The sequence below is a fragment of the Panthera uncia genome, chromosome E3 (genome assembly GCF_023721935.1).
Source record: "Panthera uncia isolate 11264 chromosome E3, Puncia_PCG_1.0, whole genome shotgun sequence".
Classification (NCBI taxonomy): domain Eukaryota; kingdom Metazoa; phylum Chordata; class Mammalia; order Carnivora; family Felidae; genus Panthera; species Panthera uncia.
The window spans coordinates 29,111,990-29,126,238 of NC_064815.1; the positions used below are offsets into that span (position 1 = coordinate 29,111,990).

Here is a 14,249-nt window from a genome sequence, read left to right on the forward strand (position 1 = left end):
GTGGAGAGGGGTGCAGAGATGGGGGAAGGTTAAGTGTCCTCGTTTAAAAAGCAGCAATCCAGGCGCCTGGGTGGCTCAGTCGGTTAAGCATCCGGCTTCAGCTCAGGTCATGATCTAATGGTTCATGAGATTGAGTCCCGTGTCAGGCTCTGTGCTGGCAACATGAATCCAGCTTGGGATTCTCCCTCTTTTTCTGCCCCTCCCCGGCTCATGCTCACCCCCCGCCCCAAATGAATTTTTAAAATGATAAATGGCAATCTAGGAGCTCATGCCTGGGGCTGTGGTGTGAGAAATGGGCCATTTGGGACCGTAAGGTGGCCAGTGGACAAACTGGAGTGCTCCGAACGACAGGGAAGAAGAGGAAGGCTGGTGAAGGGTCACTTGTGTCATGGTACGAGTAGGGAATCAGTGTGGCATCTGAAGGTCACAGTGGTAGAGCCTTGGTATTTAAAACGGTCAGAAGTGGCTGCCTAGAGGAGTGGGCCTCCGGAGGATCTCTGTGGCTTTTTCCCATGAAGCCGTAGGTTCTGTGTACTGTGTATACACTGTATACTGAAAAATGGAAACATTTTGGGTTGATTCCTGGTCTGGCTCCTGTAGCCAACGTCGTAACTGTAACATTTGCTGTGATCAGAAGGGAGACAAGGAGACATTCATTTGCTAGGGGTTTTTTTAACTGTTCATGAAAATTTTCAAACATACGCAAAAATAGAGAGACACTAGAATAATGAATCCCCAGGCGCCCATCACACAGCTTAATTGAATGAACGGCATGCTAATCTCTCATCTGTTTCCTCTGTGTGTTTTTTGCTAGAGCATGTTAGATCATGTCATTTCACTCATAAAGGCTTCAGTTGGCTCTAATAAAGGCGTCTGTTTTCACATAACCACCAGCACAGCTGACAGAATCAACGACACTTCCTTAGCGTCCCCGATAGGCACTCCGTGTCCACATTTCTCCAGTTGACCGAAAAAAAAAAAAGAAAAAAGGTGATTTAATTGCAAATTCAGGCAGGGCCACTGCGTTTGGTTATCAGAGACCTTTTTGGTGCCATTTTGTAATCTTTGGCTTGTTTTCTCTTCCCAGGCCATGAGTGCAGCCGTGTGCTTTATGATTGATGGTAGGTACCCACCTGTATCTGACTTGAGCCCGAGTAGATAAGCCTTTTCTCTTTACAATTTGCCGTGTCCTCTTCCTAAACAATAACCATGCCGTCACAGAGGCCCTTGTGAGCATGGCTCACCTCTGTGATCTCTGCCGTGGTGATGAGCTCTCATTCATATATTTAACATCCTAGCCTCCCTGCTTCCTAGCAGCTGGCCCTGGGCACCTTTCTGTGCCTCCTGCCTGTGAAATGTCACAAGAGGACCTTTTGCAAAGGGCTTTGGGGATTCGATGAGGTAATGTTGGTAAAGCACCAGACGGCACCTGGCCCATGAGAGCCCCGTCGTGTTTAACTATTTGACCTTCTTAGGCCTACTTGGGGTAGGCCACCCATTTACAGCCAGCCCCACAGGGTGTGCTGAAATCGATATTCACAGTGAGACAAGTCTTTGACTCCTTCTCTCCTTAAATATAACTGATTTTGACTGTTCTTTTTCTCTTCTATTGGGGTGGGGGGGAGATCCAGTCATTTAATTGTTTGATTTTCCAGATCAGAAGCGTATTCATTGGAATACTATAATTAAGACAGTTAGATGAATATTGACCTTTTCAACGCAAAGAATTATAACACTATTTTTTAAATTACTCGTTAGCCTCTGTACAGCCCACGTTGGATTTTTGCCGAAGACTGGACAGCATTGTTGGGCCCCAGCTCACAGTGCTGGCATCTGACATTTGTGAGCAGTTTAACATCAACAAAAGAATGTCTGGGTTTGTACTTTGCTTCGTGTTTACTTTCTAGCACTTAACTGGTTTGGGAAGAATAAGGGTAGTTTTTATATAAGAATATGGATGGTATTATCAACGGTGTTTTTTCTGAATCCAGAGAAAAATGTGTGGTTCACTCCTGTCTGAAAAGCTCCCTGGAGAACTGTTCCTGAGTTTTCCTCCTCCACGATGGGGGGTGGGGCTGAGTCTTCTGTGGACACGTTCCCTCAACTCTCCCCTGACTGTGGCGTAAACTACGGGGTTCGGTGTGTTGGCTGTGCCTGTGGGCTGGACCTCGTGAGGACCCCTCACATCCCCCTTGACCAGCCCAGTTGTGAAATTCACACTAGCAGTGGTAACCAGCAGGGTTTTGCCTCTTGGGGACAGAAAGCACTTTGCCTCTTGTGCACAAATGTGTGGGGTGAAGGTAGGTGTGATGTGGGCCCTTAGGGCGCTGGGCCTGAGTCTGGTGCCTTGCAGGGCCCTTGCTCGAGTATCGGGAGACTCACGTTAAACTCCCATTGGTTCTGAGAACACTGGAGAGTCCTTGAACCTCCTCCTCCTCTCTTAGTGTAAAGTCAGATTGCTGGAAAGATGAAGTGAGCACAGGGGAAGTACTTTGAGAAATAAAAGCCCTCTTCATATGGGCGTCCGTATTTTGAGAAGTTACTAACATGTGAATTTACGTATAACCTGTGTTTACGGTGATCTCCTGCTGGGTGTGGTCTTACGTAAGCACCAGCCTGTGGAGAGGTCCCAGGCAGGGTGCAGGTGGAGGTGTGCGTGGGCTGCGTGTCTGTGTGTGGATTGTTCCCGGCCGCAGCTTACTGGGCGTGAGAAAAGATAAAGCCGAGAAGTGAGCGCACCTGCCCGCTCCGTCTTTCAGTGCTGCTTCATCGTCTAAGGTTTTCACCACGAAACTGCCAGATGTCTTTTCTGAAGGAAGCAGGAGTCAGATCTGTTTGGTACCGTGCGAGGACGAACTGTTGAGTGGAGCGAGGGAAAGTGAAGCTCCCTGCTTCCCCAAGACCCGGGGACACTGCTGGGCACGTCTGCCTGTGCTTCCCACGTGCCGTATGTGCAGTAACTCGGTGACAGACATGGGAGGTGGTCCTGCCGTCAGGCACCTTCTGTCCCACTGGCCTCGGGGTTGTACGGAAATCACACCCATTTTTCCCTTTTTTAACTTTGCTTTTGCTGGGTTTTATAATATACAATTGGAGATTTGTATGTAGTCCGTTTTACTAGTCATTTCCATTAGATTCCTGTCTTGAGTGTCATATCTGAGGCTTTCCACCCCAGTATCGTAAAAACATACCATTTGTGGGGGGCACCTGGGTGGCTCAGTCGGTTAAGAGTCCAACTTTTGATTTCGGCTCAAGTCACCATCTCATGGTTGATGAATTTGAGCCCCACGTGGGGGCTGTGTGCTGACAGTGTGGAGCCTGCTTGGGATTCTCTCTCTCTCTCTCTCTCTCTCTGTCTCTCTCTCTCTCTCTCTCTCTCTCCCCCTCCCCCCCCCCCCCCCCCCCCCCCCCCCCTCCCCCCCCCCTGTTCCTCTCTCTTAAAACAAAAACCAAAAAAAAAAAAAAAAAACTGCCACTTTTATCTCCAGAACTTTCATGGTTTTATCTTCTGTGTTTCGGTCTTTAATTCACCTGGAATTTTTAAGGGCTAAAGGAAGGAAGATTTTTTTCCCCAAATTGATACAGTTTCAAGAAGGGACAGGGCCTTGGATATTATCTACTTATCTATTTTCATTAGAAACCGTTTTCTCTCTGATATTTTATTAGGAAAATTTCCAGATATAGGAAGGTGGAAAAATGACTCCGTGAACACACAGCCCCCCACGTAGATTCCACGGTTAACACTTTGCCGTGTATGGTTTGGCACAGCTCCGTCTGTCACGGAGGACGGTTTCTGACAGTTAACAGAACCACTGTGTAGCCTTAGCAGTCCCTGAAAGGTGGGGCGCCTGGAAGACTTGACGGTAAAGCATACAATTTAAGGCTTCGCCGAAGCACAGGGACTCAGAAGCGTATTGTTTTTGACTTTGAAAGTTGATTTTGGGGCACCTGGGTGGCTCAGTCGGCTAAGCGTCCGACTTCGGCTCAGGTCGTGATCTCTTGGCTCTCGGGTTCCTAAGTTTGAGCCCCGCATTGGGCTCTCTGCTGTCAGCGCAGAACCCGCTTCAGATCCTCTGTCTCCCTCTCTCTTCGCCTCCCCTGCTCGTGCTCCTCCTCTCTCTCTCTCTCAAAAATAAGCGTTAAAAAAAAAAAAAATTGTTTTTTAAGTTGACCTTCAGGATGTATCTGAGATTTTATATGTAAGCGGCTCTCACCTGCCAAACCATAAGTATCAGCTGACTAGAGGGAAATGCTTTCGAGTACAAAAGATACTGTGCTTTTCTCCTGGAAATCCTCCTGACCCAGGTCAAACCGTTTTACATGCCAGTCCCAGGACCTGGGAGACGCGTCCCAGAGAAATGGGAGGGAGGCCTGAGGGAGGCAAAAGACCCCCACGTCGGCCCCTCCAGACAGTTGCTGAGAGGTGGGGGGCTGCTGCGCTCGGCAGGACGGGTCAGCGCCAGGGCCTCCGTGCCCGCCTGTTGTCTCAGCCCCACCCCCACTGGACAGCACCCGTAGGGCCAGCTCAGGGCGTAATATTTAATGTCAGATCCCTACACGTAAGCTACGGCTTTTAATGTTCCTTGTGAAATTGAGGTCACCCCTTTACAGAATGGCATGAAGTGGGTTTGTTTGGTCTTTGGTTTCTATTGTATGATGCCTCAACTTTTTCCTACTCAAGGACTTAGAGTTCAATTATTTTAAACCTTTTCTTTTTTTGAGAGTAGTTTATGTCCTTATTTTTATTTTATTTATTTTTTAACATTTATTTATTATTGAGAGACAGAGACAGAGCGTGAGCAGGGGAGAGGCAGAGGGAGAGGGAGACGCAGAATCTGAAGCAGGCTCCAGGCTCCGAGCTGTCAGCCCAGAGCCCGACGCGGGTCTCGGACTCACAGACTGTGAGATCATGACCTGAGCTGAAGTCGGACGCTCAACCGACTGAGCCACCCAGGCGCCCTGTGGTCTTATTTTTAAATTCAAAAGTGTAAATATTGTATCTTTTTAGACTTGTACATACACATACGTAAACAGTGGTATATATAGTGTTCTTCACTGATGGGTTTTTTAAAAATGTTTGTTTATTTATTTTGAGAGAGAGAATCCTAAGCAGGCTCCATGTTGTCAGCACAGAGCCCAAAGGGGGGCTCGATCCCACAAACCATGAGATCATGACCTGAGCCGAAACCAAGAGTTGGACGCTCAACTGACTGAGCCACCCAGATGCCCCTTTATACTGATGGGTTTTTAAAAATAGATCATGCTGTAGATCTGTAGCTTGTAAAAACTATGTGGCATGAACATCATTTTAAACCAACGAATACGGATCTGCCTATTCTGCTCTGTGGCTTCACGGTACTTACTTGGATGGTTTGCGTTCTGTGTAGTCGCTGTTCCAGTCGATGGGCAGTCTGCCTCTGGCTGTTAGCATTAACATGGTTCTGCATTAAACAGTCTGGTGCAGACATCTACTCCTCCTCTTAGGACCTGTCCCTGGAGTGGAGGTCTGGGGCACAGGGAATGCATAGTGACAGTGTGAGTCCCCTCCCACAGGGGCTACAGCCCTAGTTCTCCGTGTCATGTCTTGATGCCTGATAGGTGACGCCGAGGTTGGTGGTTCTGTCTCTTCCACAAATTGCCAGTCTGGGTCCATTGGCTCTTCCCACTGAAGCGCTTCGTATCCTTTCTTCTACGTCAGTGCTCTTAACGTAATACCCTTCGGTCATATCATATGTGTTTTTCTAACTTTGGTTTTACTGTTTGTTATAATATGTTTGGGGTTTATACGTAGTCATTTTTTATTAGTCGTTCCCTCTAGGTTTCTGTTTTCACTGTCATGCTTGTGATTTTCCACCCCAGTAGCCTAAGAATGTGCCATTTTTATCTCAGGGACTTTTGTGGTTTTATCTTCTGTGTCTCAATCTAATTCACCTGGAATTTTTAAAAAATACAGTTTATTATGAAATTGGCTAACATACAGTGTGTACAGTGTGCTCTTGGTTTTGGGAGTAGATTCCCGTGGTTCGTCGCTTCCCATACAGCACCCAGTGCTCATCCCAGCAAGTGCCCTCCTCAGTGCCCATCACCCATTCCCCCCTCCCTGCTGTCTACCCTCCGTTTGTTTTCTGTATTTAAGAGTCTTTGATGGTTTGCCTTCTTCCCTCTCTGTTTATAACTATTTTTCCCCATTCCCATCCCCCATGGTCTTCTGTTAAGTTTCTCAGGATCCACGTGTGAGTGAAAACATACGGTATCTGTCTTTCTCCGATGGACTTAATTTCACTCAGCATAATACCTTCCAGTTCCATCCACGTTGCTACAAATGGCAGGATTTCATTCTTTCTCATTGCCAACTAGTATTCCATTGTATATATAAACATGCATAATATATATAAACCACATCTTATTCATCTATTCATCAGTCAAGGGACATTTACATTTAGGCTCTTTCCATAATTTGGCTATTGTTGAAAGTGCTGCTGTAAACATGTGCCCTGTGCATCAGCACTCCTGTGTCCCTTGGGTAAATTCCCAGTAGTGCTATTGCTGGGTCATAGGGTAAATCTGTTTTTATTTTTTTGAGGAACCTCCACACTATTCTCCAGAGTGGCTGCACCAGTTTGCATTCCCACCAGCAGTGCAAGAGGGTTCCCGTTTCTCCACAGCCTCGCCAGCATCTATAGTCTCCTGATTTGTTCATTTTAGCCACTCTGACTGGCGTGAGGTGGTATCTCAGTGTGGTTTTGATTTGTATTTCCCTGGTGAGGAGCGACGTTGAGCATCTTTTCATGTGCCTGTTGGCCATCTGGATGTCTTCTTTAGAGAAGTGTCTATTCATGTTTTCTGCCCATTTCTTCACTGGATTATTTGTTTTTCGGGTGTGGAGTTTGGTGGGCTCTTGATAGATTTTGGATACTAGCCCTTTGTTCCATATGTCATTTGCAAATATCTTTTCCCATTCCGTTAGTTGCCTTTTAGTTTTGTTGATTGTTCCCTTTGCATTGCAGAAGCTTTTTATCTTGATGAAGTCCCAGTAGTTCATTTTTGCTTTTAATTCCCTTGCCTTTGGAGACGTGTCAAGCAAAAAATTGCTGCGGCTGAGGTCAGAGAGGTTGTCGCCTGTTTTCTGCTCTAGGGTTTTGATGGTTTTCTGTCTCACATTTAGGTCTTTCATCCATTTCACCTGGAATTTTTAAGGACTAGAGGCAGCTCTCTAACTTAAGTTTTCCCCCAAATTGAGACTTTGCTGAGTCTGAGACGTTCGTTTCTATTTTGCATATGTCTCTTCACTGGCTAGTTGTGATACTGAATTTGAAAAAGTGTGAGGAGGGCGAAGTACAGAGGTATTAGCAAAGGAGACCCTTGGGGCACCTGGATGGTGCAGTCAGGTAAGCTTCCAACTCTTGATCTCAGGGTCGTGATTTCAAGCCCCACGTTGGGCTCTGCACTGAGTGCAAAGCCTACTTTAAAAAGGCTGCCCTCATAGCTGTGGGCAATTTTTATAATCCTTTTCATCAGTCTTTTTGAATGAATTTGGGGGTGGGGGGGAACTCAACCCAGTTGTTCCGGAGGTTGAGGACGTTAGGCTTTCTACAAGAAGTGAGGAGTGCAACCGTGGACTGAGTGTTGGTAACGATGAGACCCAGGACGGGATGCCAGGCAGGAAGAAGGCGAGGGCGGTGGGTTGGCCTGCCACGCGTGCAGAGGTGGTGCCGGGGGGGCCCGGGCAGGGAAGCCTTCCTTCCAGGGCGTGGTTCACGGGCATAGTCCAAGGGCTCAGCTGTGCCTCCCTTCCTAATCCCCCTGGACACGCAGAGGAGCAATAGCTGTAACATGTAACTCCCACATGAAGACCAGTTTTCCTTCTTACAATATCCATATCGGTCAATTCGGAATCTTCCCTTTTTGTTTGGTTTGTTAAGTGTGGAATGGCCATCCTCACTTAGAAACCGTGCGTCTGGCAAACCTTAGCCGCCTGGAACGAGGCCCAGAACAGGTCAAGCCACCAGATGGTCTCGGGGCCCCAGCCAGCCGTTGACGTCCCCAGGGAAACGCTGCAAGTGGTCAAACACCTGCTGGACATGTGCTGACCTCCTCCCTTGGTTCAGAGCCTGCGGTGACCTTCCCTGGCACGCCTCTGAGGTTTGGCTAGGTGTTCACGTACCTGGTCCTTAAACGTCTCCTAAAACTGACACCGTTTACTCATGGGAAACGTCCCTGTGACCCTGCCAATCACAGCTACTTGGGTTTTCTACCAGTAGTAGAAGAAAGGGGCAGAGGGCAGACAGAAAACAGAAAATCTTTTTTAAAAAAATTAGCGGACACTCAGTGTAGAATACAACCACTTAAGACAGGCCCCACCTTCCCGTGTTCTTCGAGGCTGTCATTACTGTGCTCCCGTCTTGTCAGCCTAACCTCCTAACAAACCGTCAGCAAGAATTCTGTAGGATTTCCCCGGGTTCAGTGTGTTTTACATTAATGTAATTAACCGTATGCAGCGTGTTCTTTTTTAAGGCGGCAAGAAATTTGTGTTTCTGTGTTTAGGGGGAAACTTGCTTTGGGTGTTTAAGAGGCGTCCGTGTTAGCTCTTGGGAAAAGATACCAGGTGACCGTGGCTGCTCCTTCCAAACCAGCTCACCGTTGGTCCCATGGTGCTTTGGATGTAGCTAAGGAGCCTGTAGGGTGGACATTGTCCTGTTTTCACTGTGAGTGGGCCTCTCCTTCTTCAGCGGTACAAGTTAATAGTGGAAGAGCAAGTAGCAGTTTTTCTGTTTCTCTGTGTTCTCCTCGTGGAAGGCGGTGGAAAGAGGCCACATTGGCCCCTGTCTTAACCACTGAACAACATTCGCTAATGTAAATCTCCATGAGGGGTACCAAAGAAATAATTTAGATCTTCTAAGAAGGCATTTTACACATTCTGAATGAGGGTAAGAGGGAGGCCACAGAGAGGGTTTTGGGGTCAGAAGACCAGAACTGCAGGCCCGATCAGGGTTGGGTGGAAGTTTGTCTACTCAGACAACTAAATTCACAGCTCTGGCCAAGCATCTTAAATGTTTCATCTTTCCAGTTTTTCTTGGGGTTATACTTGCTGTTCTTAGTTTTAGGGGCCTACTGAAAACATATTCTGGTTTTGTAAGAATTCTCTTTTCATTTTCCTGGAAACTAAGCCATCCACATTCTTTCTTTGCCTAGATGTAAAGTATTACAGTAGTAACCCACTTTTCCGGAGGTCGGATTTCCGGCACCCTCAGCCCACCAGAACATGGCTGCTAACCCTGAAGTAAGCAGAGAAGGCTTCTGAGCCCCCTCCAGTGGCAGGGCTGCTCAGGCTGTCCCCAGACCCCCGAGTGTCACTTAAGTAAGGGTGCAGTGAGAGGGAGGGCGGGAGGCCCCGGGAGCTGTGGCCTGGCCATCGGAGTGGTTCCCCGAGGGGTCCGGCCTCTGACCCGGGAGGCGGCGGAGTAGCATTGTCCAGCCATTCCAAATAATAAGATGTATTCCAATGAAAATATTCATCACTGTTCAGCAGAAGCGCCTCAAACGCCTTAGAATGGTCTCCATTTAGGGTGATGAGAGCTTTGTGACTCAGACTAGCCAACTTCAGTTCTGTGGCAGATTAAACACAGGGGGCACGTTCATCCCCCAGCACGGAGATAAATGAACTGTCACTCTCCTAAAACAGGTCAGCAAACAACTTCTGCACAGGGCCAAATAATACATATTTCAGATTCTTTCGGCCGTATATGTTGCAGAAAGTGGCCATAGACAATATCCGAACATACGGGGGTGGCCACGTTGCGATAAAACTTGATTTAAAAAAAAAAAGGCCACATTTGGTCCCAGGGCCACTAATCTGTTTGCTGACCCCTCTGCTAGAAGACAGATGGCCTGTATTGAGTTTGCATTTATTTCCAAAAATTTAAAATGCAGCAAATAATCAAGTGATTGCCATTTCCAAAGCACTGTTATTGCAAAGTGGTTATAGTACTGGTTTTTCAAAAGCTAAGCTTCAGCTTTCTGGAAAATTCCATCCTATTGAATACCTCATGGATCTCAAATAAGTTACTAGGGAACGAAGAGCCTGTTAACGTCTTCACTGAGATTCTTGATTTGAAGGCCCAGCCGTCGAAAATATAAGGCCTTACGTAGCTACATGGATTTAAGGTTTTAACAATGTGGTTGTATTGTTTGGAGAATTATTCTTTGAGAACGTTACCATTTTGATGACATGTTTTCACAGGTCTGAGAAAGAGCCCCAGTTTAAGTTTATCTACTTCAACCATATGAATTTAGCAGAGAAAAGTACAATTCACATGAGGAAAACCCCTAGTGTGTCACTCACATCCGTGCATCCGGATTTGATGAAGATTCTGGGTGACATCAACAGTGACTTTACCAGGTAATTCGAACAACTTCTCGAATTCGGACTTCTCAGATTAGGTGTCCCCTTTCTTTTTTTTTTTTTTTTTTTTTTTTTTTTAATTTTTTTTTTTAACGTTTATTTATTTTTGAGACAGAGAGAGACAGAGCATGAACGGGGGAGGGTCAGAGAGAGAGGGAGACACAGAATCTGAAACAGGTTCCAGGCTCTGAGCTGTCAGCACAGAGCTCGATGCGGAGCTCGAACTCACGGACCGTGAGATCATGACCTGAGCCGAAGTCAGACGCTTAACCGACTGAGCCACCCAGGTGCCCCGAGGTGTTGTCCTCTTTCTAACGGGAGAAGAGGCGCTGAAGGAATCCTCATCAAAGCCGAGCGGCCCAGAGCCGCTGCAGAGGGCCCCACTTGGGAACAGAGTAGGAGGCCCCCGGGTCACTGGCCACTTGCATGGGACTCCCCAGACTTTTCAGATGGCTAGTTTCTGGTTTCTTTTGTTTTTCTTCAAAGGTTTTTGCTTTAGTTTTTTAATGTTTGAGAGAGAGAATCAGCTGAGAGCACAGAGCCTGATGCGGGGCTCGGTCTCACAAACCATACCATGAGATCATGACCTGATCCAAAATCAAGAGTCGACCCTCAGTGAAGTAAGCCACCCAGGCGCCCCTAGTTTCCGGTTTTTCGTGTGAGAGTGTGTGTCGCTCGCGCTGCAGCTAAACAGCTAACACACTGTTGCCTCTTGGAACCCTTGTCTTGCAGAGTGGATGAAGACGAGGAGATCATCGTAAAAGCGATGAGCGACTACTGGGTGGTCGGGAAGAAGTCTGACCAGCGGGAGCTGTATGTTATCCTGAATCAAAAAAACGCAAACCTGATCGAAGTAAATGGTAAATAGAACCTGGGCGTGGTGCAGAACTTCGCCGCTGTCTGTCCTTTCACTGTGGTCGGAAACCCGCTAGAGAGGAGACACGGCTGTTGATGTCAAAGGAACCGTCCTTTGATCCATCCTTTGTTCTCCAGAAGCACAGTTCCTTGAAAAAGTTCCTTGAAAAAGTTTTCACGTTTCCTGTGGAAAATGTCCCTGTGTTTCGGAAGCTTGGCACTGGCCAAAGGAAATGATTTTCTGTAATGCTAAAAGAAAAAAAAAATCCTGTGGCTTCATACAGTGTGTATACAGATGTCCACTCTGATCCCCGGTGACGAAGACCCACCCCGTGGCAGGGCGGGCCGGTTCACTGGCAGTTTCCAGGCCCCCGTGCGCACATTGTTCCAGCACCGGCCTTGGCTGATCCTCACGGCTCTTTGCGCTGGCCGCGGGGGGAGCGTGTCCCCTTCACGGCCTCCGCTCCCTTGCTGCACCGCATACGGCCTGGAGCAAGGAGTGGACGTTTGGGGGAGCGCCGCATGCACAACAGTGAGGTGTGAGGTTTCATTCTCCGCACGTGTCTGCTGGGACACGGTTCGTCTCTCCCATCGGTGCCTCTAGTGAGACTCGTGCACGTTAGAAACCGCAGGAAACGCGGCCCCGGGTGCAGTGGGAATTGAGTGGCGTCACGATGGCGCCGCCTCCGAGGAGCACTTGAACTACGGCCCGGGCAGCAGCTAGGGTTTCTGGGGCGTGGCACCCGATGGCCCAACATTTTAAAATTTTTTTTTTTTTTTTAATGTTTATTTATTTTTGAGACAGAGAGAGACAGAGCATGAACGGGGGAGGGTCAGAGAGAGAGGGAGACACAGAATCTGAAACAGGCTCCAGGCTCTGAGCCGTCAGCACAGAGCCCGACGCGGGGCTCGAACTCACAGACCGTGAGATCATGACCTGAGCCGAAGTCGGACGCTTAACCGACTGAGCCACCCAGGCGCCCCATGGCCCAACATTTTAGACGTTGGGCTGCAGCCCCCAGCCTGTGGGTGTGTCAGGCGCTTGCGGGGCTGGGCGTGCGCTTCCCGGGCCCGGAGGAGCGGCCCGTGGCTGTGACACGGCAACTGAGGTCCCGGGGACACAAGGCTTTTTTTCCCCATTGTCTTGACTCATAAACGTTTCTTGCCCAGGCCTGAGGCTGAAGGCCGGCAGATGCGGCCATTTACTGGCAGCTGTATTCCAGAAGAGTTTAAGGGACCAGTCTGTGTCATAGAACCTTTCCAGTGAAAACCTCTGTTTCTCACTCCCTGTTTCTGTCTTTTGCAGAAGAGGTAAAGAAACTTTGTGCGACGCAGTTCAATAACATATTCTTCCTGGATTGACGGATAACGGCTCGCCGGGACATCTTAAAAAAACAACTCCGCAGGCATTCTGTTTACCACTGCAGGTTCTCGGTCATATTATTGACTGAATTAATGACAATAGTAAAGCAATACTTGCTTTGAAGAATCAAATTTCTACTCAGTCTGATGATCCCCTGGGGTTTTTAGATTTTACATATTTATGTGGAAATAATTAAAGGTAGTCGGCTACATCTCCCGTCATTCCATTCTTTTGACATTATGTGAATATTTTACTGGGAAATAAGACTAATAAATTGTTAAGGTTTTTAAAATTCTGGTTTTGCTTGGAGTCTCGCGCCTGTTGTTTGTTTGTAGACCACTCCGCCCAGTGGGCGCTGGCTGTGGCTCATCCTTGGGGATTTTCTAGAGCTGCTAGAGCTCCCAGAATTCGCCCCTCTACCCCCCCCCCCCCCACGGTCACTGGACCTGCAGGGGCGAACTCTGAGGCATTTGCCCAAAGTAATTGCTAGACGTTGGTTTTTCTCTTGAGTACTGATGTGATTTTTAGACCACGTATAATAGAACTTCACGAAAGTGCCCCAGCCATGGTCTAAACATAAAGCGTTCTGCACGTGTCCTATAGAACCCTGAGGGGTCACAACTGCCTGTGTCTTCACAGCTGAGATGTAGTCTGGCTGGATTTAATTAAAAAAAAATTTTTTTTAATGTTTATTTATCTTAGCAACAGAGCGCCAGCCGGGGAGGGGCGGACAGAGAGGGAAGACACAGAATCCAAAGCAGGCTCCAGGCTCCAAGCTGTCAGCACGGAACCCGACGCGGGGCTCGAACTCACGAACTGTGAGATCATGACTGAGCTGAAGTTGGAAGCTTAACCAACTGAGCCAGCCAGGCGCCCCCAGAGATCCTATTTCTTGCCCTGCACTATGCCAAGCTCTGAGCCAAGGGTTTTTTAATTAATTTTTAAAATACTCGCTCCAGGCTCTGAGCTGTCAGGCAGACACGGTTCTCATGAACCGTGAGATCATGACCTGAACCAAAGTCGGACGCTTAACTGACTAAACCACCCAGGCACCCCTGGATTTTACCTAAGTTAACCTACTGTTGGTAGTCTGGACATCCCAGTTTGGGCGGAAGCTAGCCAGGCACGGTCTGGGAAAACTGGTACCACCCCAGCTCCAGGCGGGGCTCCTCACTGTTGGCCCTCAGGCAGCCCACATGAGCCCGCTGTCAGAGTGGAGGACGGATGACTTCTCGTCCACCTGGAGTACTCTTGTCGCTCTCGTGTCTTACATAATGTACGGTTTCGGTTATGAAATCACGGATCATTCTTAACCCATGAGCTACTTGAGGTTGTGTTTTATTAGTTTCCAGCGATAGGCTTTCTGTGTTGAGTGTTCGTTGCTGACTTAGTAATTGCAGCATAATTACATCATCATCTGGAAATACATCCTTCGAAGTTGTACTTTTGACCATAAAGCATAGTCCGTGTTTATCCTCTGTTGCATTCTTGTGTGTTCAGACTTTTTAGTTTGCTTGCTAAAAATATCTATATCCCCCCTAAATAACTGTCTTTTTGATCTGTTGCTTCTCTGTAATCCTTTAGCTTTTGCAAGGCTAGTATGTAAGATGCTGAGGAATCATGCATCTT

General features: G+C 47.8%; 1 protein-coding gene across 1 annotated transcript in view; it reads left to right on the top strand.

Annotated features, from left to right (window-relative positions):
* The window catches only part of CCZ1 (CCZ1 homolog, vacuolar protein trafficking and biogenesis associated), a 34,026-nt gene extending 21,114 nt beyond the window's left edge, over nt 1–12,912 (top strand). The window contains exons 11-15 of the mRNA XM_049638918.1: nt 1,088–1,121; nt 1,759–1,876; nt 10,241–10,399; nt 11,135–11,262; nt 12,564–12,912. Coding sequence (XP_049494875.1) covers nt 1,088–1,121; nt 1,759–1,876; nt 10,241–10,399; nt 11,135–11,262; nt 12,564–12,619 — 495 coding nt within the window. The 3' untranslated portion in view covers nt 12,620–12,912. The remainder of the gene's footprint in view (nt 1–1,087; nt 1,122–1,758; nt 1,877–10,240; nt 10,400–11,134; nt 11,263–12,563) is intronic.
* The last annotated feature ends 1,337 nt before the right edge of the window (nt 12,913–14,249 follow it).